This window comes from Pelobates fuscus, chromosome 5 (genome assembly GCF_036172605.1).
Source record: "Pelobates fuscus isolate aPelFus1 chromosome 5, aPelFus1.pri, whole genome shotgun sequence".
NCBI lineage: Eukaryota > Metazoa > Chordata > Amphibia > Anura > Pelobatidae > Pelobates > Pelobates fuscus.
The window spans coordinates 270,413,172-270,440,342 of record NC_086321.1 but is presented as its reverse complement, the minus strand read 5'-3'; the positions used below and the strand labels follow the sequence as shown (position 1 = coordinate 270,440,342).

General features: G+C 37.3%; 2 protein-coding genes across 4 annotated transcripts in view; one reads left to right on the top strand and one right to left on the bottom strand.

Annotated features, from left to right (window-relative positions):
- The window catches only part of ECPAS (Ecm29 proteasome adaptor and scaffold), a 72,455-nt gene extending 68,613 nt beyond the window's left edge, over window positions 1–3,842 (top strand). Inside the window, exons 45-49 of the mRNA XM_063455287.1 lie at window positions 8–149; window positions 770–875; window positions 2,492–2,580; window positions 2,745–2,816; window positions 3,606–3,842. Coding sequence (XP_063311357.1) covers window positions 8–149; window positions 770–875; window positions 2,492–2,580; window positions 2,745–2,816; window positions 3,606–3,745 — 549 coding nt within the window. The 3' untranslated portion in view covers window positions 3,746–3,842. The remainder of the gene's footprint in view (window positions 1–7; window positions 150–769; window positions 876–2,491; window positions 2,581–2,744; window positions 2,817–3,605) is intronic.
- The window catches only part of SMC2 (structural maintenance of chromosomes 2), a 446,565-nt gene that overhangs the window by 401,511 nt on the left and 17,883 nt on the right, over window positions 1–27,171 (bottom strand). For 2 of the 3 annotated variants that reach the window (XM_063455288.1, XM_063455289.1), the window contains exons 12-25: window positions 26,535–26,652; window positions 24,814–24,952; window positions 24,514–24,633; window positions 23,749–23,953; window positions 23,174–23,309; window positions 21,303–21,427; window positions 19,668–19,861; window positions 18,670–18,813; window positions 18,242–18,436; window positions 13,258–13,458; window positions 13,013–13,129; window positions 12,360–12,520; window positions 11,812–11,959; window positions 10,339–11,042 (exon numbers count right to left, since the gene is read on the bottom strand). In XM_063455288.1, coding sequence (XP_063311358.1) covers window positions 10,860–11,042; window positions 11,812–11,959; window positions 12,360–12,520; window positions 13,013–13,129; window positions 13,258–13,458; window positions 18,242–18,436; window positions 18,670–18,813; window positions 19,668–19,861; window positions 21,303–21,427; window positions 23,174–23,309; window positions 23,749–23,953; window positions 24,514–24,633; window positions 24,814–24,952; window positions 26,535–26,652 — 2,186 coding nt within the window. In that variant the 3' untranslated portion in view covers window positions 10,339–10,859. Of the gene's footprint in view, window positions 1–10,338; window positions 11,043–11,811; window positions 11,960–12,359; window positions 12,521–13,012; window positions 13,130–13,257; window positions 13,459–18,241; window positions 18,437–18,669; window positions 18,814–19,667; window positions 19,862–21,302; window positions 21,428–23,173; window positions 23,310–23,748; window positions 23,954–24,513; window positions 24,634–24,813; window positions 24,953–26,534; window positions 26,653–27,171 lie in introns of those variants that run through there. The other variant, XR_010090895.1, reaches the window with a different exon arrangement.

Genomic DNA, 27,171 nt, shown 5'->3' with positions numbered 1-27,171 from the left:
TTTATAGACCTCTATGGAAACTGTAGGGGCTCGCTCTCCAAAAGATGATGAAGATGAAAATGAAAAGACAAAGGAGTTGCAGACGGAATGTCTATTGTGCGCCTTTTCTACTTTAGGAAAGACATGGCCGAGAAATCTTGAGACACAACGTGAGTTACCTGAGACAGACCTGCTGGAGCGATTTTTAATGACGCAAATCTTTAATTTCCTTTGACAGGTGGAGCGTGGCCTTTCACGAGGCTCAGCATTGCTGAGTAACGTCTTGGGTTTGAGAGCTCACTGCAGAAACTCAAAGCCTAGATATTTACAGCAAATGGGGGGGAACTTCAAAAATAATACATTAATAAATAAGAACATTACACCTTTTTTCATGTATTAGTACAAATTAGGTGAAGTCCAGCCTTCAATTCTATCATAGTAAAGTATCCGCTTTATATAGGCATAATATTATATTCCATTTAGATCAGAGGGATACATTTTGTGTTTAATGAAATAGCACAATATAATTTTATATGGCTTTCAAAAAGGAATAAAACACTGCATAATGTTGCTATAGTAAGGATAAACAGAATAGAAGTATATGTACACGTGTGACTCTATTGGTAATTAGTAGTGCATTGACTAGCTAGTTTATTGGGGAGGGGGAAACAAAAATGAAAAAGTGAATAGCTCCATTTATTTTATCGTACATTGCAACATCCTATTATTAACCTTGTGAACTGTGTGTTTCCTAGAGCGCTTCTATCACTTTCTGCTTTCGTTGCATTAGGTCGCTACCGGATGGAGGTGTGCAAGATGATGGTTGAACGGCTAAAACTCAGCACATGGAAGGTGCAGCATGGGGTCCTCCAGTCCATGAATGCATACTTTCAAGGGTAAGCTATTTTGAACATTACATTTCAATTCAAAATGTAATATTTTTGGGGGACTTCTGAATGTATTTTATACCATCAATTCGAAATCGAATTAGTGAAATATGTAGATGGAAGGAATCTGAGCCCTGTATTTTGAGTTACTTAGTGATGGGCGGAGAAGCGATTGGTTTCCCTGGAAATTAAAGCCCAACTTATATCAAGGCCAACAAATACATTTTGCTTTGTAGTTGCATAAGAATCATGAGACTGTCGGGGTAGAAGCCTGGACCTGGGATAATGTATTGGTTGAACATTGTTAGTTGTATGACGTGTGTAAAACTGAACACAGATGTTTTAAAACATGTTTCAGGTGGGAAAGCAGTAGAGCTTTTTGTATCCACATTAGGTGCTTTGTTGCTTTTTTTTTATTTATTTATTCTTTTGCTGGGACATTTACCCCTGTAAAAATAAACAGCGAGGTCTTGATCAATATACCGTATATACTCGAGTATAAGCCGACCCGAATATAAGCCGAGGCCCCTAATTTTACCCCAAAAAACTGGGAAAACTTATTGACTCGAGTATAAGACTAGGGTGGGAAATGCAGCAGCTACTGGTAAATTTCTAAATAAAATTAGATCCTAAAAAAATTATATTAATTGAATATTTATTTCCAGTGTGTGTGTATGAATGCAGCGTGTGTGTATATGAGTGCAGCGTGTGTGTATATGAGTGCAGTGTATGTGTGTGTTGCAGAGCCTTGGGGGAGGGGGGGTGGGCAATTTTATTATTTTTTTTTTTACATAATTTTAATATTTTTTTTCATTATTTTTTTTTATTTACTTTTTTTATTATTTTCATATTTTATTATTTATTTATTATTTGTAATGTTATTTTTTTTAATTATTATTTTATTATTAATTTATTTTTGTTTCGTCCCCCCTCCCTGCTTGCTAGCAGGCCAGGGAGGGGGGCTCCTTCCCTGGTGGTCCAGTGGGGTTGGTAGTTCAGTGGGGGCGGGGCTGTGGGGGCTGCAGAGATGTTACTTACCTCTCCTGCAGCTCCTGTCAGCTCTCTCCTCCTCCGCGCCGTCCGGTCAGTTCCCTCTGTCAGCTCACACTGAGATTTACACTGGGAGCTGACCGAGGTGCTGAACGGACGGCGCGGAGGAGGAGAGAGCTGACAGGAGCTGCAGGAGAGGTAAGTAACATCTCTGCAGCCCCCAGTCTGTATTATGGCAATGAAAATTGCCATAATACAGACTATTGACTCGAGTATAAGCCGAATTGGGGTTTTTCAGCACAAAAAATGTGCTGAAAAACTCGGCTTATACTCGAGTATATACGGTATGCATAAAGTCAAAGGAGTTCTGCACACAAGTAAGTTTACGTAGGAGCTCTGTGGAGGGGGGGTCTGCAGCCCACCAGGAACAACAAGAAGTAGAGTTCCACGGGTGTCACAATGTAGGGTGAAGGCAAAAAAAAAAAAAGTTACGTTTCGGCCTAGGGGGCCTTAGTATTTAATTTATTTTTGTCCTTTTTGATCTCCAATAAATATTTTTGCCTTCGCCCTATGTTGACGTCTGTGGAACTCTACTTCTCTATATAAGCATACTTTCATTCATACTTCTGTTTCAGGTTATTGCTTTTTGAAAAGGAACATACAGACACTGATGCTCTCACAGAAATCCTTACAGAAACCTGCCCGGCGATAGCACATTCTTTAGGTAAATCCAACATTGAATGATCGATATTTCCATATTCTGCATCTCAGTGGACACTGCTCGTTTTTATGAGTTTTGAAGCCTTACCCATTTTACAAGTATGTTTTTGAATAAATGTCTTGGATGGAGTGTAACCTATAACGTATATTTTATTTTATTTTTTGTAGAAAATAAGAGTTATTCCTCTGTCCGAACGGAAGCAATGTTGGTTTTAGAACTACTTCTTAGGAAACTGGAAGGTAAATTAATGGCCGATATTATTACTGTATGGTTTTGTACTTATATCTTTTGTATTTGAGGTTTTAGGTCAAAACAAAGTTGTATTTGAACTATAACTCTAAGATACTTAAATAAAACTGTAATATTTCAAAAAGCAATAAAAGGATGAACCTGTTGAGATTCAGTAATTCTCTCAATGTAAATACATGACATGTCCTCCGTTTACACTGTTGGAATAACAATTTACTAACTTAAGAGTTATTCCCATCATACTAAAAGGGGAGTTGAGAGACAATGCAAATTGCTAAATAACTATTTTTTACACTATAATTTAAAGTTCTTGTCCATGCAATTTTAGTATGGTTTATTGCTGTTGCATCAATTTGTTTTAAAAATGATTTATTTCTTACTTGTGGCGTTTAAGATATGTCACGAGCCTCAAAAACAGGACAATGACAAATAGCTGATTGACGGAAGCATGACTCCATAAATAAAGATAAATGTGAAATGCGTAGTACATTTCAATTTCCAAAATGGTGGAAGTCGGTGCAAAGGGGAATGCATATAGTTTCCAGGGGATTGAATTACTGTATACTGTCTATCTTCATTCCCTAAAGTGAAATTGTTGATGTTTTCTTTACTGCAAGGTAGATACACATTTCAGGAGGCTTGTTTTTGGAAGCCAGAATTATACCTGCCATTTAACTGAAGCTCTTTTGAGTTAATGTACTGTAATATCTGCAAGTTCCTTATTTTTGTGGCTTTGATTTTTTTTTTTTTTACTACATTCCTCTTGTTTTATTTTTTAGATATAGAACAGTGGAAATGTCTGACACTAGACAACAGAAACACACTCATAGCTTCACTATCCACAATGGAAACAGACAGCAGGCCCGACTTGAAAGAAAAGGGGTTATTGCTGAAGAAAAAGCTTGAGAACCTGAACTGAGAAAATAAAAGAACCTATGTGTACTTCAACAATTTCACAAATTCTGTAGCATGCATCATTCCATGCCCAAAATAAATATCTCCAATTATGTTCTCAATGTTTGATGTCCATTTTTATAAACTGCTCTGAAATGTTACTATAAATCTGTTGTGCTAATAATTTGGCTAACTTTCTTTTTCTGTAAAACAAATCGAATCTAAGTGAGCAGCACGTCAAGGTTTCACTACTGTAAATAACTATTTTGATGATCAAATAGGATGCCCTACCACTCAGCACAAGCTGCTTTATTGGCATACATTAGTGGATAGTTTTCTTCATTTTGGGCCTCGTTTCCTCTCCATCCACTTGTTGAAACATACAGTCCCAGCTTTAATGCTGGGGAAAAAAATCCGTCTCCTATGTTATACAGCTAGTGGGGACGCGACCAACTGGACATGTATAGAAAATGTATCCAATAATTATTTATTACACCTGTCTGGCTAATGATCACACTAAAATCAATTTGAAATAAACTAGCTTTTACTTGTTTAAATGCCATGTTGGAGCCTGTTGTCTCTGAGGTTTTCACATTTTAACTTTATTTTTTTACAGAAGCAGAGGTTAAATTGTACACCTAATCTGATGGTAAAACGCCATGTACTTTAAGATTATCTGTAAAGAGAGATCTGTCTCCTGCTCTGTTGCTAACCGTTTATTACACAGGAGGCTCCTGTAAGGGTCTTAAAGTTCAGTTTACATTGCAGGAGATACTTTCTAAATAAGTGATCTGATTCAAAATGAAACTTTTTTTTTTTCATGCAGACTGTGTGAGTTACAGCCAGGAGGTATGGCAGAAAAAAACTAATATATTTAACTCCTAAATGGCAGAGAATTCAGCAGTTAGACGGTGAGGCATAGGTTTTGATGCCTATAGATTCTTTTAACTTCCCTATCCAGCATTGGTTACAGTACATGCCGGCGTGACCGCTAGGCAACTGCCCAGAGCACACAATGCCAAGGGGTGCAGGCTGAGTGACTGGCCAGAGGGGAGCATACAGCTTCATGTAGGGTGGCCGAGCCGCGGACCATGGTATAGGACCGGGATAGGCAACCGTTGGCACTATAGATGTTGTGGACTACATCTCCCATAATGCTGGCAAAACATCATGGTAGATGTAGTCCAAAACATCTGGAGTGCCAAAGGTTGCCTATGCCTGGTACAGTAGATTCTACATAGTCTGATAGGAAGTGCGTAAAGAGAATGGGGGGGGTGGGGGGAGATTTAAGAGAGACCTTAAAGAGAATGGGGGTAAAAGACCACAGAAAGCTGGGGGGGAGGGGAGATCACAAAGACGCACAGAGGGGCTTGGAAGATCTCCCAAAGATGGATGTATCCTTCACTCAATTATCCAAGAAAACCATGATTCCTACTGGAAAAGCAGCCAACCCTGTTGACAAGCATGTAGAAATGTCCTGTAGGTGGGTTTCTGCTTATCTGAGTAGAGCCATTATTTCTGGAACATCCGTGACCAGTGTTCAATATTTGGATGCTGTCCTTCGTAAACAGTCTTTCACAGATCCAGTACATTTAATCCAAAACATTAAATTCGCTAGCAAAAAAGTGTAAAATGACAGAAATCCCTGGAATTGCCATCCAGGAATACAGGTCTTATTTCAGTTGCCAGGTGGGCTACATGGCTGAAGTTACAGCCCACAGATGGTGCTTCAAAGACAGGTCTTTGTGAACTACATTTTTTAAAGAGAGATTTTTGTATCTGCTTTGGAAAAAATCATTAAACAGAAATCCCAAACCAAAAAGATTCTACCATTGAATAGAAGAAGTTGATTGAACAAACTATTCCCTTCGTGTAAGTGACATAGACCTACACCTATAAGGGGAGCGCTCAAACACATATACAGCTTACCAAATGTTATTTCGTTCAATAGTGCAGTATGGAGTACATGTCAAGGAAAATACAAAAAGATACAATATAGTGCAGATGGTATTTAAAGTGACTGCAGGAATAATATCGTAGTGAACTGTACACTCACATTTCAAGGAGCCTGTACTCCATACTGCACTATTGAATGAAATAACGTTTGGTAAGCTGTATATGTGTTTGAGCGCTCCACTTATAGGTGTAGGTCTCTGTCACTTACACCGCACTATAATTTACAAATTTGCTTAGTAGAATAGAGGATATTTCCACACAAGTGTATAGAGCTGCCTGTAAATCACTTTCATTCTTTAAGCACTTTGTTACACACATTCCTCCGTAAAAAGAGGCAACTTGGATTGGTATTCATATATTCCCTTCATGTAATCTGAAGGCCTGTCCATATGAGGAAAACAAATCCAGTCATTTAGGAAACCACAAGACAAGCAATAAAAATACATCATTCAGGCAACAGAGACCTTGAATGCCAGAATAAAAATATTGGAAATTCATCAGAAATTTGCCAAGAACTCGACACACAGCATTTAAAAGGTGTGGGTTTTAGACAACAAAAGCGGGTACAAGATTTGCAACAAAACCAGCTCTCCTCTTTTTCATTACGTCTCCCAGCTGAAAAAAAAAATTTTTTTTCCCCTCAAACTATAAAGCTCCTTCAAATAGGAGTAATCGAAAAAGGTTCCAAGGGGTGTATTCCAGGTTGTTGGAAAAATTGCCTGTCTGTTCCATAGGAAACCAGTTCAACACATTGATTTACACTTGAGGTCCAGAATACCTTGAGGTTTAGAATGGAAGCCATCCTATCAGTAACACAATTTACAGAAAGGAAATGTAATTGCAATCCTAAACTTATAGGACCCATATCTGTATCTACCCATGGCAACTGAATGAGGACAATTGCTCTGATTTGCCATGAAAAACAAAATGCAAAATTTTTAATTTACAGTTCACCTTTTGGATCACCAAGATTCTTGTTTAGGTAGCATTCCAGCGAGAACAAGGAGTGTTTCCATACTTGGACAATTAGTTCTTGAAATACATATTAAGGGAACAGTGCACAAAAAAAACAGTTTGAAATATGAGAAGGCTCCTTAGCAAACACATAGGTATTCAGTTACATCATGTCCACCACTATATTACAGTACCCCAATATTGGGTGGTCTTATATTAATTTTAACATGTGAGATTAACATGCTAAAAACAATACTTACTGCTTAGACAGCTTCAAGAAACTTTCCTCTATGCTTCCCTGGGGGCACCAGGAGTTGACAGGATGCTCACCACCAAAAGGAATCTGGTCTAGATTCCAAATATTTAATGGAAAAAATGAGCATTGGAGACGTACAACCAGAACATGCTAATCTGCTTAGATCAGCTATCCAAGTGGTCAAGAGCACATGTGGGAGATCTTCCAAGCCTGGAACCGGGAACAAGAGGACTTGGATTGGAAACGAAAATACCAAAATAACCTTAAAAGAGTACAATTTGTAGATAGAATTGTAATTTCATAAAGGGTTATCATTCAGACAACTACTTTAGACAGGAATCGCCACAGATGTGTCAAGTATAGGATGAGAGAACATCTAAACATCATCATGACAGGGCTTCTGATCCCCTAAACATCTTGCTCTTCAAGCTTCTGGAAAGTGAAGGCTGTATGGAAAGAACTGCAGGCATTTAAAAAATTCATAAAAGTAAAGAAGTCTCCAAAACCTGTATAGCACACTGGATGAACTATTCAGCTATAATACAGGATTAAAGGCAAGACGCTTGCAGGAAATGTTAAAGCACATTCTACAAGAGTGATGGCTACTTCCCAGGCATAGAAGGCAGCTTTCATCTAAGCCGTACCCACTTTGATTGGAATATCTTGCCATCTCCCTTCCTTACTACCACTATACGTAAAGAAAGCAACATTATTTCAAAAATGTTTTCGGGTTGTAGTTAGAAGGTAAGGAATTTTTGTTTATTTTAATTTCTAATTTTTTTTTTTTTAAGTGAGGCACAGTAATTTAAAGCAGTAAAGGAACACACTTTTAATTAGATCAAATTATCCTGATCTTTAAAGAAAGGCAAAATTGAAAACTGCATGTGCTGAGGTCAATATGGTCCAGAGAGACAATCTGATTAGTACATGCATACTAGCCTCCCAATGCTTTTCTATGGGAACAAAATTATCTCGGCCAAGGAGGCGGAGCTTGAGCGATGAGATCAGTGCTCAAATGAGAAAATGTATGCAAATTTTATTTATTTTTTTACCCGGTTAGCATTGGCCTGGTTACCTAAACAATGACTAGGGCAGTATAAAATTAGGAATACCTTGTGTACCTAACACTAAAGTGTTGTTTTATGTATAAGAAAATTACTAAGAATCAGGATCTGTTTCCTTCCTATATTTCTTATACAAGTGATTGATGGGGAAATGTAAAAAATAAATAAAATAAAAATCCAAGAAACTATTCAAAATGGCCAAACTGGAAAATGTTTCCTACTACTACTGGGTTTCCAGTTTGTACAAAAATTAGAAAATCAATTAGAGGGTTAATCAATAGTGTACATTTTAGTGAACAGCAAGAATAGTGGAGATTTGTATAGGTGGTGGCCAAGACATTATCCATGTGTGTGCTAAATTTTGGTTGCCTCTTCGATTTAAAATTGTCAATCTTTATTTTATTGTGCAAAGAGTGAACAAAGCAAGTTTGCCACACCAGCTGGAACAAACCCAAGCAGTAACATATAGATTAAAGCAATGACATAACATACAGGATTCTTGCACATTTTTAAATGTAGGTTAGAACATGCTAGTCGGATGTCTAGATTGAATAAGCATAGAACAGTTAGCTATCATGTGAGAAGGCCTACACAAATGAAAAAGAAAATCATAAACAGTAACACTAAGACATGCTGGATAAGCCTAGGGTTGGCAATATCTTGTGGTCTGAAAGATAGTGTATGCCTGCTGCAGACAAGTTAGAAGCCTCTCTGCGCACAGTACATGCTATGGGAAAATAACATACAATTAAGCAGGCTGTAGGAAGAGGGAGTTTTAGCAATTAAACACATTACATCAGCAGGAAAAATGGGGTAGTACAGAAACTCCAATATAGGTCTGCCTAATTTTTGAAATTAAAGCAAAGGTATTTTAGTGCAGTAACAGAAGAGGAAGAACAGGCGTAGAGACACGGTAGAGCAGTCGTCTTCATGTGAGTTTAAACAGAGCCGGCATAGTTAGGCATATACTAATGCAGCTGTAGGTAAAGGTAAGTCAAGAATGTCTCTGAGTCAAGCTGTTTAAGATTGTATCGCGGCAAGTGTCACAAGCTTAAGAAGCCACTGGGGCCCGGCCTATTCTGGGTCGGATAGTGTCTTAATCAGGCGGTGAACATACGAGGTATCTGTCAGGTGCAAACCCTGAGACTTATGGTCATCCGATTCCCACACAGGGCATGGCGAGTTTCCGGCTAAGAAGGCGACCAAGGGCAGCTGCATAGCGGTGGTGAGGAAAAGTCTCCCTCCGGCTTAAGGCCCGTGTGAAGGTCAGCATCCTTGTGCCACGGGCTCGGGTCCTCTGTGAATCCAAATCCTGCCTGTATTGGACGCAACGGAATGCCAAGGTGGTCTGCCGCCGCTGGCCGTTCTGGAAATGTGGCCAACGCGTCTGGGCCAAACCCCTTGTGGTCTTTGGCCTAGGTATGCGAGCTGTGCCCGAGAGAGGCTTCCCCGACCTCCATCATCTCTCCTTGAGGTAGGTATGGTGTGGGATTTGTGCGGGTCTGGATCACACACCAGTTTGGACTAAAAGCAGGCAAAGGCTCTATCCAGGCGCTGTTCCTATGTGGCCCAGGAGGCAGCACTTTGGCTTGTCAATATTTCCTTTACAGCGGACATTTTAGGTCAGTGATAGGTAGAGGATTACGCGGGAACCTGCTTCTCGGTATGGGGTAAGTGAGCTGTTGTTCTAGTGGGAACTGGGATAACCCCCACTGGTCCAGAGGTGGGGGGAAGGGGTGGGGAATTAAGGCGTGCTTGGTGCCCTCTACTGACCGGGAAGCACAGAAAGCAGCTGTCTCTCCCGTCCCAGCCACCCGCAGTTATACAGATTTGTAGTGCTCGGGGCACCCAGGAGAGTTTAGCCCGCATTTGATCCGTAGAGGGCAAGTATTTTGCTGCAAAGTCCGGTAAGATTTGGCTTATGGACATGGCGCTCAACTTAGGCACATCTTGCTGGCTCGGCAGTCAGACTCCACCTCTTCTATTTAAATGTTATTTTAATATGAGTTTTTCATCAAACTGAGTTTTTTGGTTTGAGCAATGTCCTCACTGATCAAAACGCCCATCACATTTAATAACTCTGCTAATAAAGTGTAATTACAAACAGGGTTCTTCAACAAACTGAGTGTCAGAACTAAGGGAAAAGGCCAAACTGTGACTAGAACGGACTTGGAAAATTGTTCCATATCAACTTTTACCTTAGTTTTGCCATTTGGATTTATTTTGTAAACATTTTTGTAATTTTGCTATTTGGATTTATTTTGTAAACATTTTTGTAATTTTGCAAGGCAGATTCTGCAAATACCTCCTCAATTACATGAAATGAGGATTTATTAGCCAGCATTCCTTACAAATACTTATGAACAAAGCAAACAAGCCATTTATGGAAAAAAAATATTTATTCATACAAATTTACTTTTACTGTGTGTTTTACATCACATTCGTTCCCAAATTACTTTTCTAGTGTCTCTAACTTGAGCGGTTTTGCTGAACACCACCACACTTTCCTCAAGACCTTATCCTAGTAAGCATCCTTCATGGTACTATGGTGACAGCGAATTAAAATATGCAGAAGAAAATGCATCCAACACTAGTACCCATTCCTTAACTGCAAGGTAAAATTAATTAGACCAGAGCCAGTCAAATGCCAAGACCTGCAATAATCAGTCCACATAGTTTACAGTCTGCTACCAGAGGTCCAGTACTTGCCTACTTCTGAAACAGACATTTGTTCATAGTAAAGCAATAGCTTTTGCAGTACTGTATATCGACACTTAATTGTCCTTGAATAAAGAAAATATGTACAATTAGGAAATGTGCTGGAAGCAAGTCAGTCTTTAAAAAGATTATAAATGTCATAGGAAATTGCTTTCCCTACTTGCATGTTAAAAGGTAATTGCAAAACTCCTTCATGCATCCCGACTCCTTTTTTCCTTTGCTTTTGACTTCTCTGTTCTTTGCTGTGAAGCTGAACTGCTTCCATTCTGGTTCTGTGTAAATCTTGCTACTGCAGACACTCCGTCAACAAACTTTGTCTTGAAAAGGACATTGGCATTGTTGAACATACCGTCTTTGAGCGACACAACAACAAACTACAAACAAAAATATATAAATAAATGTAAAAAAAAAAATTACAAAATTTACATTACAGGATTACCTGATAATAACATTATTACTAAAACATTAAAAGTCAATTAATTTTTAATCAGAAAAATGTACCATTAAAAGAACACTGTAGGGTCAGAAACACAAACATGTATTCTGGTCCTATAGTGTTAAAACCACCATTTAGCCCCCAGGACCTGCCTTAAATATATCAAAATCTTACCTTTTATTCCAGTCTGCTGCTGCTTGTTCTGCCTGCTTGGCTGACATCATCAGAAGTGGTGTTCTGAGCCAATCACAATGCTTTCACATAGGAAAGCATTGGATTGGCTGAGAATGTCAAGGAGGCAGATCATGGGCAGAACCAGACAAGCCAAACACAGCCCTGGCCAATCAGCATCTGCTTATAAGGATGCATTGAATCAACTCATCTTCAAGGCTCAAGTGCACCAACAGAATAATCTAGTCTATACCATTCTTTTCAATAGCACTAAAATTGACAGTTTTAGTTCCAGAACACATGTAGTGATTTAGTCTCCGCAATGTTAATGCTTTTTCTGAGAAATATACAGGTTTGTATTTTACATGTTAGAGGGCTCCTTTAGAGATTCATCATGTTAACAAGGAAATAAGCGATCTTCTCTAAAACCAGACTTCTAGATAAATTCCATTATTCATCCAAAAGTTGCACCACCAGGCAGAGTGATTCTCTACAGTATGTCAACAAACTACTTTTCTTTTGAAGCATTTTCCTACCTGTGAGTGTCGGAAGTGAGTTCGTAGCATTTGTCCAATATTTTGTGTGTGAGAAAGGTCCAGAGCAGCATCAACTTCATCCAGAATGTAGATTGGGGCAGGTTTAAAAAGCAGCATGGCAAGGATCAGAGATAAAGCAACTAGAGACCTGAGAAAATAATACAATGCTGTTATAGTGTGACATGAGAAAGTCATAGCTTTCAAGAGCACATGTCTCTTATATCCTTACTATAGTGGAACACCACTATACAATTTGCATAGCTGCATCAACAAATATCCAGTTGGTATGTCACTCTTACTCTATGCCGTTCTAAATTATGTTGCTTGAAGACAGCCCATAGAAACACACAGATTAAGTGTGTGAGCCTAGCATGAGCATAAATTGCAAAAGTACAGTGTGAGAACAGTGAATAATGATGTGAGCACTATGCATGCAGTCGCTCCCAGGCACAAAATACACATTGACCATTGTGAAACAATAATAACAAAACAATGATATAATCAAATTAAAACCATCAGTATGGCTAGAAACCCATTAGTCCCATTACCTCTGCCCTCCACTTAGTTCTGTCAGGTTTTCTTTCCATGTGCTGCCAAGAGCAACTTTGAATTCCAACCCATCAAGAGCCGTGCGACCTTCAGGAGGTGCCAACATGGCATTCGCACCAGGTAACAGTGTGGAAAAGATGGAACCAAAGTCTCTGTTTACCTGAAAGCAACATGCAACATTCATTTTTGATAGATAATACCGAAAACAACTTTATCTATAGATCTTTACAAATGGCAGCCATTAGTCTTTCTTAAATAAAAGTACATTTTTGACCAGGAACCACTGCTACTTTAACTTCTCAATTAAATGTATGCAGAAACTTTCCTAAAATTCAGCATGCTGTAAAATTTATTTCTTTTGAGAAGTGTTTATTCATGCACATGAAAAACAGAATTTAGAAAGTAGCCCAAAAACTCCAACCTATTAATGGTGAGCGACTGAAGTTTGTGGAAACCTTTACCAACATTGAAGCAAATAGGAGCCAGGTGGGCACAGGCACTATATATATATATATATTTATTCCATTAATCTGGCCTTCATGCCATACAGTGTACAAACCAACTTTGGATCAATATATAACTATTTATGATACAGTGTGAACATGCTCCCCGCCCCCAATCATAGCAACCAAAACTTCTCCCCTGAACATACCTTCTGCCACGCAATATTCAAAGCCTCGTTTTTCTTCTGATCCAATTCTTCAATGGTGGACAAAATTTTTGACTTGTCATTTTCAACAATTCTTTTCTTTTTCATTAAATCGTTGTACTTAAAATAAAATGATACATGCAATTATTTCTAGATCACTTTACTTGCAAACACGTACACGCTAGTCAGTATATAAAGCACCAACACCTGTCAGAGTTTGACACATTATGTGTTAATTAAGCACTTACCCTTTCCTCTGCCTGAGTAAGCATGTTCATTGCTCTCATATTGACATTTCTGCCAAGTTTCTCCTTTTTCTCCTGTAGTTTTTGTAGCCTCTGCCCAGCTTCCTTTGGGTTATTTGTCTTGAAATCATATGCAGTGTTTGCTTGGCCAAAGAGATGCTTCTCTGTAGCAATCCACTCATAGTCATTTAGCATTTTGCCTACCTAATGCACAAGAGAATAGACATTCTAACATTTGCATGACATTACAAATGTACGCATAGCTTATATAAATTGTGCGTCACAGACGACATGGGTGGAATTCTAAAGAGCATATTTATAAGCTTATAATCTGTCTTACTTTTAATGGTTAGTACAAATTTAAAATTTTATCTTGCTGATTTGCGTTGGAGTGCTATATGTCATCAAGCTTTATACACCTTTTTAAACCTAAAATATGCTGTGCAATTTTGGGCAGCTGTTCTAAAGAATGAGATTATGGCACTAGAAAAAGTGCAGAGGCGGGCTACACAATTATTAGAAGGAATGGAGCATTTTTATTATGACGGTTAACAAATTTAAATCTGTTTAGTGTGTAAAAGCGGGGCCTCTGAGGGGTAATGATAACATTACGATTATACAAATATATTCAGGGTTAATGCAAACCATTGTCTAGAAATCTATTAATAAACAGGGCTATACATCGGATACAAGGTCATGCATTTAGACTGGAAGAAGGGAGATTTAGTCTAAGGCAAAGGAAAGGGTATAACAGTACGAACAATAAGGACGTGGAGTTCTCTGCCTGCAGATTTGCTTTTATCAGAGTCTATACAGCGGTTTAACCCCTTAACGACGAGTGACGGACGAGGTCCGTCACTCAGGGGAATGCGTTAATGACGAGTGACGGACCTCGTCCGTCACCCGTTAAAATTAACCCCAGATCGCCGCAATCGCAGCGATCGTGGGGTTAATGGTGCTCCGGTCTGCCTCTGCATTAGAGGCAGACCGGGAGCACCGGATCGGGCTGTCAGAGTACATGTGCCCGCTCTGACAGCATGTCTGAGCGGGCACATGTGCTCTCTATACTCACCTCCGCCTCCCTGCACTTCCTGGTTCTGTGTGAAGTGCAGGGGGACGGATCTTCAGTGATCCTGCCCCCTGGTGTTAAAAAAATAAAGTAAAATTAAAATCCCACCCCCGTTTACCCCACCTTTACCCATTTTAATAAAAAATTAACCCCTTCCCTGCCAATTGATCACTGACTACAGTGATCAATTGGCAGGGATTACATTTTACTAAGATCTGATTTTTTTTTAACCCCTGAGGGTTAATTCTTTTTTTTTTTAACCCTCAGGGGTTCAATTTATTTTATTAATTAATTTTAATATTTTAAAATTAGAAATTTAGCTAGCTGGGGAGGGTGGAAGTTAGTGGGGAATTGGGGGATTTAGTATTACGCTAACTAGGGGTTAACGTTAAAAAAAGTTTAAAAATAAGCTTTAAAAAGTTAAAAAATTAAGTTAAAAAAAAGTTTTAATAACATTTAAGTAAAAAATTTAAAAAAATAAACCCTTTACCCAGTCCAAATAAAAATTAACCCCTTCCCTGCCAGTCGATCACTGCCTACAGTGATCAAAATACAGATCACAGTATTATACTGTTCTAATTTTTTTTTTTAACCCCTGACGATTAACTTTTATTTATTTTTTAACCCTCAGGGGTTAAATGTATTTAATTAACTAATTTAAATATTGTATAATTAAATATTTTGCTAGCTGGGGTGGGTGGGAGTTATGGGAAAATGGGGAATTTACTGTTAGTGCTGCTTACTGCTAGTTAGGGGTTAACGTAAAAAAAAAGCTTAGAAAAATGTTAAATCTGTAAAAAAAAGTTTTACGAAAGTTTAGGAAACTTTAAAAAAATGAATAATCCAAACAAAAGTTTAAAAAATAGTTTTAAAAAGTAAAAAAAGGTTTAAAAAGTAAAAAAAGACATTTAATAACGCTCATTACCACTACACCTGGTACAAGCTAGCGGAAAAATGATCCCACGCTAAGGTTCAAAATATGCCTTTTGAAATACCCTGGGATGTCTTCTTTAAGAAATGGTATGGCTTTATGGGGTATTTGGTTTATATAGCCTGGTAAAATACTCTAAAATGGGACATGGGCACAGCGTAAAAATTCAAAATTTGAAAAAAAATGGAATGGCTGTGTCCCAAATGTGCCCCTCCGATGTCCACATATACCTGGCAAAGGTACATACGGGGGTATTTTTGTACTCAGCAGACATAGCTGAGCAACATATGAAGTATTATACAGTGGTAGTACACATAAGGTTTGCAAAATATACTGTGCAAACTCACTTTGTGTGCCAAAAAGGCAGAAAAAACGCTTATTACCACTACACCTGGTACAAGCTAGCGGAAAAATGATCCCACGCTAAGGTTCAAAATATGCCTTTTGAAATACCCTGTGATGTCTTCTTTAAGAAATGGTATGGCTTTATGGGGTATTTGGATTATATAGCCTGGTAAAATACTCTAAAATGGGACATGGGCACAGCGTAAAAATTCAAAATTTGAAAAAAAATGGAATGGCTGTGTCCCAAATGTGCCCCTCCGATGTCCACATATACCTGGCAAAGGTACATACGGGGGTATTTTTGTACTCAGCAGACATAGCTGAGCAAAATATGAAGTATTATACAGTGGTAGTACACATATGGTTTGCAAAATATACTGTGCAAACTCACTTTGTGTGTCAAAAAGGCAGAAAAAAACGCTTATAACCGCTACACCTTGTACACGCTAGCGGAAAAATGATCCCACGCCAAGGTTCAAAATATGCCTTTTGAAATACCCTGGGGTGTCTACTTTAAGAAATGGTAGGCCTTTGTGGGGTAGTTTGAATTTAAAACCTGCAAAGATGCTTGGAAATTGCACATAGGCCCGGCGTCAAAATTCAAAGTTCGGTCAAAACTGATATGGCTTGGTCTCCTATATGGCACTGTAGCTTCACAAAATAGTGCCATAGACATACAATGGGGGTGTCCTTTTACTCAGAAGACTTAGCTGAGCATAATTTGGGGGGTTTGAACTTAGTGGCACACATGAAATATACAAAATGCCCAGCAAAAATGCAATCCGTATGTAAAAAATGCACAAAATTATTTTTCACCACATACTTTGGCATGTAATGGTAAAAAAATGGGGGCATGTTAAGGCACAATATGCACCTTATGAGATACCCTGGAGTGTCTACTTTTACAAATGGTAGGCCTTTGTGGGGTGTTTTGAACAGTCAAACTGTTATAATACCCCAAATGGAAGCATAGGCTCATTAAATCCGTCTCTCAAAATTCTACTGTGAATACTGAAAAGGACAGGTCTCCTGTATGGCACTGTAGCTTCACGAAATAGTGCCATAGACATACAATGGGGGTGTCCTTTTACTCGGAAGACTTAGCTGAGCATAATTTGGGGGGTTTGAACTTAGTGGCACACATGAAATATACAAAATGCCCAGCAAAAATGCAATCCGTATGTAAAATATGCACAAAATTATTTTTTACCACATACTTTGGCATGTAATGGTAAAAAAATGGGGGCATGTTAAGGCACAATATGCACCTTATGAGATACCCTGGAGTGTCTACTTTTACAAATGGTAGGCCTTTGTGGTTTTTTTTTTGAACAGTCAAACTACTATAATACCCCAAATGGAAGCATAGGCTCATTAAATCCGTCTCTCAAAATTCTACTGTGAATACTGAAAATGACAGGTCTCCTATATGGCACTGTAGCTTCACAAAATAGGGCCAAAGACATACAATGGGGGTACCGTTGTACTCAGCAGAAGTAAATGAACACATAATAAAACTTTGTACAGGAATAGCACACACCAACTTTACAAAATACACATGAGAAGTTCTTTGTTATAAGTTTGTGTGCGAAAACCACCAAAAAACACAATTTTACTCCAATATTTAGCAGAGGTTGGCGGTAAAATGGCTACGTAGAAAGTGTCAAAACAACCTTAGGTAAATAGCCTGTGGTGTCTACTTTATATAAATATATACTTTTGTGTGGCAATTTTGTTTTCTTTTATGGCTATTAGGCTTACAAGACAAACATACCAAATTCTAAAATCGCTCCACATAAAAAGTTTATTTTACTCTTTGTGCTTTGTGACCTGTAACTACCAAAAAAAACTTAAAATCCCAGACACATTATATATTCTGTAATTCAGAACAACTAAATGAATTTATTTTTAATTACTTTCCTTAACCTGCACTAATTATGTACACATTATTATTGCAAAAACTGTAAAAAAAACACACAAAAATTATTTTTTTTGCATATTTCTGTATTTTTTTTATAATAAATAAGCATTTATATATATATGTGTTACATAAAATTAAAGCCCTTTTCTGTCCTTTAAAAAACGGTATATAATATGTGTCGGTGCAATAAATTAGTAAAATGCAAATTGCAGTTGAACGCAAATAGCAAAAAATGCAAAAAATGCCGTTGTCATTAAGTGAAAGACAAGCTTCTGAAGCTCTGTCCTTAAGGGGTTAAACAGCAATTGGACAAACACTTGCATAAACATCATATTCAGGTATATAATTCTTAAGTAGTTTGGGTAATAGCTTCTTAATCCAAGGAGATATCGGAATGCAATCCTGAGGTCAATAAGGATTATTTTCAGAATACATTACAGAATCTACAGAGCATGCTATGTAATTGCAGTATTTATACCTATTACAAGCATACTTTGTGTGCTTTAGTAGAGAAATAGAGGAAATCAGCAGTCAGAAAAACATCACTCTGTATCGAACATTGATGGGCTGGCAAGGAAGCCAATGTGTCAGCATTATGGATAAGATTGTCCTGCTTGGGGAAAGGTTCAGTAATGAAAGAGGGACACAAGTGGCAGACTGGAGTAGGGTGGATGTTACACAGGGATTCTAAATGAAGATGAAAATGAATATTGCATGTTACCCTCGCAGCAGCATCAGCGCTGTCCTTTTTGTGTTTGCTGATATTATGTTCCAGCTCCTTGATCTTTAGTTGGGAGTCATTGTTATTTTCCCGGAGCTTGGCAGCCTCTGCTGACTTGGCTTTAATTTCTTTGTCATGCCCCATAATTATTGCCTTCTGCTTTGCCAATTCTTCTTGAGCTTTCTTGACAGCTTCCTAAAACAAGAATTTCAAACACACCATGGTGAAACCGAATCTAGGTAACTCATAAGCCACAATTAATACAGGAGTGGTAAATAATTAAATTAAAAACAAAACAACTGAAACCCCCAAAAAAAACATTACCCTTGATATAGCTTGTTATATGTAGAACACCAATTTGCTTAAATGATTGATAATTCCCCAGTGCATAAAGTTGCATACATTTGCACTTGGTAAATAACTCCCACCTTGCATTTTGCAACTTCTGAAGCCATGCTGTCAACTTGCTCCTGATAGGCTTTTATTGCCTCATCCACGGATTCGATCTGCTGCTTACAGGTGGTCTGTTCTCTACGGAGTTCTTCCAGCTCTAGAACCAAGGCATCTACTTCCTAAAACAAAGCAAAGGCAGTCAGACTTTAAAAGTTGAACTCAATGAACTTTAGTTTTTGCAACCTAGATGACGATGTTAGCATGTTACAACACACTCAGTGAGACTGCACATTCGTTAAGCCTAGATTACTGTATTTTTCCGTGTGTAACACACCCTCCTGTTTTGAGCCCAAAATTAAGAAATCAATATTCTAAACATCAGATAGAACAACTTTGATATTTTAGAGGTGACTTCTGAGGAGAACAATACACTTCTGATTCTCATACCTCCCCTGTGCTACGCTACTTTGTGAAGTTAATGGCTCTATGGTGCATGCTGGGAGACTACAGCTCCCACAATACAGCAGGTGTAATGATGTCTGCTGCAGCTCCTATGCGTATAGGGATCTCTTCCTCCTTGCCACAGCATTCAGATGTGGATCGGCGGAATGGAGGCCAGGTATGTGTGTGGGCCGTGGCACACTGAAATGCAGCAGGTGCCATCTTAACTTGGGCCCGCACACAAGTGTTTTTTTTTTTTTTTTTTTTAAACCATTGCAATGACATTCCGTGTATAAGACGACCCCCAATTTTAGACTAAGAAAATTTTCGGGAAAAAAATAAAATAAAAAAACTTATACATGGAAAAATACAGTAAACGACTTGATCCAAACAAAATGTGGAATAATCAAGCCGGGAGTTTTCAGTTTATGCATTTTATCACTGTGCTAACCGTTACCATGGGTAATGGGAGAGATTTAATGTAATAACAGCTGTAGAGGTACACGCAGGCTAAACCAGCTTTACCCATCTAAATATATATATATATTACGATAGCATTACAAAAATTGCTAATTCCACATTACAAACCAACCTGCTGTTTTTCTTTCATCTTCTTGCTGGAAGCATCGGCTTTCTTCTTTGCTGCATCTAATTTCTGCTGGGCTTCCTTCAGCTCTCGCTCACGCTCAGCCTCTGCATTTTTCATCTTGTGCTCCAAAACCTTGAATTTTTCCTCTGCTTTCTGCTGTACTTCTTTCGTTTTCTTCATGGTTTCTTCACTCTCCTCTGAAAATGAAATAGTATGCATTGAACTGCGCAAAAATGTATTACCCACATGAATTGCCTGAGTTTACAAAGTCAGTAACGTAGGCTCTCATTACAAAAGTAAAATGATACTCAAGTTAATCGAGGGGCAGAATTTCAAGACCACTCGTAAATAATAAAGGTTTGCTACCAGCATTTTTTACTTCTAGTATGAGGTCTACTTATTTTCTTCCAAGGAGCAAAGTTTCCTAAATCCTATGCCAACTTATGACTGTTTTTTTATTCAAGAAATTGCTTTTTCAGACACCATAACCCATGTTTTCAAAAACAAAACAAATTAGACCTGGGACAGTTCTCAGCATTCCACTGGAGATTGAAGAGGCATGGGTTATTTGAACTTCCTGCTAATGCTGGATTTTCAGTGTGGAAACAGATGGAATCCTTTATTTTATTAAAAGAAAACCACTTTATATAAAAAAATAATAAAGGGAATTTCTTTACTCTATAACAGTATATATGAAATATACGTAGATTGTGCCACTTTAGACTACACCAGTAATCTATCAATTTTATTCACCTTTTAACAAGAGAGAGACTAGTTCATAAACAACTGCCACCTAATAAAATAATCTGTTTATCGAATTTTTAAACAAAGGAGATTTTTTTTTTCTCTCTTTTTCAATTAAGTATATGTAAACAATGAGAAAGTGATAGGGATGTGTTTTTCCTTCATTTTTACATAAGCAAAATGTAAAAAATTCAATTAGCTTTCAAAATTTGATGAAACTATAAGAAAATAAATATATATTTTCAGATTACAGTTGTCCTTTTATGGAGAAGAGAATACCAATCACATCCATCATTTTATTATAATATTGCATGAAATAAGCAGTGTTAGAGTTTATGTTAAGTATCCCAGAAGGAGTTCAGGTCCAGAGAAAGAGTCTCTAGACCCAGTGTCCAGTCAACGTATTTCGCCTCATTATTTGATTTATTACGGCTTAAGCCCGGATCTGGAGTTGAGAGATTAGTGACTTTTTCCCCACAATTCCTTTACGGGAGGCACCTGTAGATTTACTCTAATTACTTTTGTCGTTTTCCCAGCAGGAGTCACCTACATGTAAGAGTTTGGTTTCAATACACTGTTTCCATAAAACATAACTATTTACATTCAGAAAGACCTATTAATTTAGAAATACAGGTCAAAGAAGGAAAGGAGTAATGAGCAGGTTTAAAATTTTCTTAAAGGAACACTCCAGGCACTGCAATGACTACAGTTTGCTACTTTTCCAACTTGTTCTCGATAGTGGTGATGGTGGGAAACAGCACCCGGGTAAAAAAGTCAAACTGGTGAAAAACCGTTTGCGTCTTTGTGCTGGTCTCACCAATTGTACACAGCCTGAGTCAGATCAAAGATGACAAGTTTAAATGAAAGAGAAATATGAAACTTTAGGTTCCTCACCAATAGTCTGCTTCAATGTATCAAGCTCTTCCTGCTGCTTATGGTAAGAACTTTGCTGAAGTTTGGTTTGGAGCAAATCTGCTTCTTCAGACTTCATTTCCCACTGCTGTTTTAACTGACGGTACCTGCAAATAAAAAAAAAAAAAAGTATTCTGCTGGAAGGCAATTTTCATGATCATATATAGTAAACAGAAGAGGAAACCTTGGCGGTCACCCAACAAGGTTAAATTTTGGAGTATTATTATTATTATAACAAATTAATATCATATAGTTACATTTGTATGTGTTTTGATAGCCTACTGCAAGACTGGCCAATCATTAACCATTATTAGAATTTAAAAGTATTTTTAATCAAACAAATTATGCAGGATCTACGCAACAATACACAAAGTCGCCAAACTATCCTTTACATTAAAATCATATCCTACTAATCAGCTTTAAATTAATATAACACAAGCTTTAGTATGAGTAACTAACTACAGGCCATGTATTTAAAAGAGGATGTGGGCACTATATTGTATATTTGAAACCTTCAGAGAAAGTTTAAATATGGAATTATATGCTCCCAGATGTGCACTGAAAGAAAAACTAGCCATAGTGCAGTTATCTGTGCTCAAAAGATGTTAAGATTTGTGGTAAATATTTGGACTGTCTTACTTTTTTTATTTTTTTTTATCTGTTATTAAAATGTAAAAATTATTCAAAGAAATATATCTGTTAATACCGCACTCACATGCATAAAATATGCATCCCAAAAAGAATCAAAGTGTAAATCTGCATAAATTCATTTATTGTACACTAGATACACTAAATTCATAAAAATAGAAAAAGAGAAAGTGATATATTGCTCTTTAGTTATGAATTTAGCTGGTGGTCTTACATATACTATGGTATTTCTACCATGTACAACTGCTATTCTTCTTTATATTGCTATGCCCATTGTTCTTAATACCTTATGGTGCATGTTTTTATTTTATATGGAAACATCTGTTGTTTCTTCATAACCCTCTATATATGGTCTTAATCAATGCTTATGAACAAGACAGTGTCTCTTATGATAAATTTTCACACACATGAAATTATCTCGTGTTATATGTAGTTTTGGTACAATAAAGTTGAATTTATGATGTCATTAAGCATTATTACGCTATCACAGAAGAACGCTGATGGGCAGGCCATGCCGCGAGGTACATTGGCTGCCACCAGGACTTGCTATAAATGTTCAGTAACCTTACTCCTGAATTTAGGGCCTTCGAAGGGGCATTTCTGTCCCGAGCGTGCAGCCCAGCCACACACGAGACAGGAGACCAGATTTGGAGACCGGACCAGATTGTGATTGCCTCTGATTACTGTTCATCATAGATGAATTCACAGAGGGATCATTAACCCCTTAAGGACCAAACTTTTGGAATAAAAGGGAATCATGACATGTGACATGTCACACATCATGTGTCCTTGAGGGGTTAATCTTTATATTTGGCAATAGTGGTCTTTCTTTTTATGAATTTGGTGTATCTAGTGTACAATAAAGAATTTTTGCAGATTTACACATTGATTATTTTTTGGATGCATATTTTATGCATGTGAGTGCGGCATTAATAAGATTTCTTTGTATATATAATTGAGGTCTTTATGGGGATTACCTCTAATACCTGCACCATTCCGTAATAGAGTGCCAACACAATACATATTGATTATTAAAAAAAATATTAATTCCATTGAAAAGAAACACTATGGCGATGCACAATTTTTGATGACAAGTCTCTACTGATTGGATACGTCTTGCATATCAGACACAAGTGCAGGGATTGTGAAGTTAGCTAGGTTACCATTATCACTCTCCATAAAACGTTATACTTGATCCTACTCACTTTTCGGCAGTATTCTTCAAATTGGAGAGTTCCTTGTCCACTGTCTGCAACTCTGCCTCTTTCACTTTCAGTTCCTCCTGGACATCTTTAACCTCTTGAACCTTGGACAATACTGATGGAGCTTGAGAACGAGCGCCTGGGGGAATCCCATTGAATATAATTAGTATAAAGTAAATGGAATTGTCAAGTTGCATGGGCACAGTTTTTCAGGACTCATTTAATTGATAAAACACTGTGTGTGTTACAGTTTTAGGGAAATTCAATAAGACTAGAAAATGTGCTGATAGCTGAGTGAATAGGAGTCCTGCTGCAATTTCTAAACTTTCAATTCCCAGTGAGGTCGAGTCAACTTGTAATCCTTATGTTGTATAAAATGAGTACCAATAGGTTGTGTAATAAACATCAAGGTTCAAGATACACTTGGGTAGTGATGACATGATGACAAGCTAGGCGTACCTTTACAAGTTACATACTCTAATATTGGTATAATTATCTAGAATTTAGTCAATGTTATGGATTTACTTGCTTTAAATAATAATAGGAAACACACAAAAAAAGAACAAAACCTAGATTACCTCCACTTAATGTTCCCTGAGGATCAAAAGTATCACCTCCAAGTGTAACGCTTTTAGTCATAATTCTTTTGTCAAAAGTCACTCTTTTTGCATTGTCCATTGTATCACAAACCAGTGTAGTTCCAAAGACGTACTCCATTGCCTTCTCCAATTCAGAACTATATCCAACCAGTGTAAGCGCTAAATGAACATTGTCAGCACCCACCTGCAAACAAGAAAAAAAGATTCTTAAACAGAGGACACCTGACCAGGACAATATTGGAGCTTGGGAGAAGCTTATGAAGAAAAATTATAAGATCCACCATGTGTATCAAAAACAGATTCTCTATAACAATGTATGATTAAAAGTACTTCAAGTATGAAAAAAAAGTAACAACAAGAGATAAGTATTTGATTAAAAGGCACATTCATTAAATATTAAAAGACTTCAGTACCATTATTATTTTGCATAATTTACAATGTACAGGAGACAATCAAAAGCAGAGAATATTGCCTAGGGCTAAGCATATAAGTGTAGTCAGGATACAGCATTTTATGTGGATCTTTTTGATTGTTTTGGCATTCACTAGGAGATAACGTATACAGTCAGTTAAGCTCTGCAAAAGTGTATTTTGTGTGGTTTGAATTATACATCCAGCATACAGACGTAAGGGGCCAGTAATTTTGTAACTCTTTAGCCCAACAGGCATATATTAGCAATAATTTTTCCCCTCAACAACAGAACTCAGGATGGGGGAATAATATCACATTCTGTATGATACTTACCATGCTTTTGGCTACATTAACCGTGTCTGTTGTCAAGCGCCTAGCTGAAATTTTGTTTAGTGGGATTATGGTAAGCCTTCGTTTTAGTTCTCCTTTCTCCAGCAATTTTTTACCAGTGACCTGTAATATATGAAATATAACTTTATTAATAAAATAGAATAGCATTGGATTTGTTTGCGTGGAAAAAAAGCAAAATAAGTAAAATGTGGTAAATATGGCACTGAAAGAGTAAAGAAGCAAAAAAATATCAGCACATTTTCATAGGAAACAAGAAAAAAAGAGAGGTATGATTTTAATTACCTCTGAATCCACCACCACATTGTACAGCCGTCCTCCAGCTACTACTTCCAATGCAGTTGCTGTAGAGAAGTCTTTTACAGTGATCAAGGAAGCAACAAGGCCTTTCACACGATTTGAATCCCAGTTCTTTTCTGGATCCCTTGTAGAATAGAAAACATTGAACTTAACAGAAACATATCAGGTATCACAGGTTTCCAATAAGTATTTATACTTCCAAATTCCCATGCAAGACTAGTCCGCTTGAATGATGATATTGCTCCTATGCAAAATATACTAAAGTCTTCAGGGAGGATTTACCAGCATTAGCATTGTAGATGCACTGAAAAAATACATGCAAATAAAGATATTCCTCTGAATAATAATGGAATCCAATACTTCTAAGTTAAAGGAATAATCTAAGCATCAAAACAACTTTAGCTTAATGAAGTAGTTTTGGTGAATAGATCATGCCCCTGCTGTTTCACTGCTAAATTCTCTGCCATTTAGGTTTCATTTTCAATCAGACGTGACAACACAATGTGTTTACTTTAGAAGTTTATCTCAGACAGGATCTAGCAGACTATTAGCAAAGCTGGAGACATGACATTCTAAATTAAACAGACTGTGCAATAAAGGAAGTTTAAACATTAGATCCGTCCTTACTGGAAATGTGTAGGGATACTGTAGGTCACATGAAGGGAAATGTGACTAGGGCTGCATAAACTATGGTGATTTAATTCATAAATAGCAGAGAATTAAGCAATGAGACTGTAGGGGCACGGTCTATTCACCAAAATCCCTCTATTAAGTTAGGCTAATTTTTATGAGGTCGTAAGAGGTATTAAAAGGGACACTACACACACACAGAAACACAAAGTAGTTCTGCTTGCTTATATGTGTGAAGTCTATCATAATACGACAGGTTTTAAAAGTGCTGATTTTATTAGAGCACTTTTATATTTTGGGAAAGAAACACTTTATTGGCGACAAGGAATGTATTCTTCCTTTTCCGTTAGCTCGACAAACCCAACAGATGTAGCAGGCACACTGTTAGCAAATTCCTACCATCTCTCTCAAGGACCTGTATCGAAGCTCATTAAGAAGCATTAGAAAGCTATGAGCACAGCAGGAAGCCTCTGATTGGACTAGGGATTGCAAAATAATATGAATTGCAAAGGCTGCAAACAAGTGATCTGCAGCTTTAGTAAGATGCTTTTAGAAGTACACCCAAAGAAAAAAACAAAGTTTTAAAATTCTGAAACTATTTTGTCCAACTTTTACTATTTGACTGACAGCTGTCAATTACAGAGTAAATAACCAGGTATACAGCCACTATGACAGGAAATAAATAGTGTCATTTTCATTAATCTTACAGCACAGCATTCATTTTACAAAATTACACACAAAAGGCTATTGCAGGCTCCCTCAATAAGGGAAGCTAATGTCAGACTCTTTCAGGAAGTGTGTAGGCTGTGCGAGTTTCAGTTAAGAGAGGTGTAGCTTGGGCAGCAAAAACAATAAGGATTTAAATTCCTAAATGGAAGATAATTGAACAGTGGGGACTGATCTATACACCAAAACCACTTCATTAAGCTCAAGTTGCTTTGGTCCTTAAACAGTTTGACTATGTACAACAGATAGCGATACATAACCATCATACAGAAGAAATTCAATATACTGTGATACCTATCTATATCTATATGTTTTGCATATTTGGAGGAATATTAGGATGTCTACCATACCTGTATTCAAAGTTAAGGCTGGAGTATCGTGCCATCAGGGACTCGTATGCCTCTCGAAGTCTGTTTACATTACGGGAGAGTTCCCTGCGCCTTTCTAAAAGCAACTCTTCTTTCCCATCTGCCAATAAAAGGTAATCTATTAAAAAAGGATCTGCAAACATCTCGGTTTGGATAAATATTAACAAGGTGCATTGTTTTAAAGGATTTTATTAAAATAAAGTATTGTTAAGTTATCAATTCAATTGTTAATGGTGATAAAACGGAGAAACCATTACTTGGAGAATGTGTTTCAAATTGGTGAATATGGCTTCTACAGCAGTAACGTAAAAGCCCTATCTGCAATGAATGAACATACACCATAGCACATTGTACATTTAACTATTCAATTATATATCAAACCTGGGCATTTTCACTTCTAAGTAAATATATCCATATCGGTTAAACCATATCCACAAATAACCTATTTCTGCATATATGTTTTTCACACTTAGGAGGACTTTTGTTTTAATCTATTTCAGCTTTTTTTATGAGTAATGGGAATATTAGATCAATCATTTGAGCAAATTAATTTTCTTGAATAATATTCATAAAAATCTGTCCGTTATTTACTAAAGTGAGAATTCAAAGTGAATTGCAA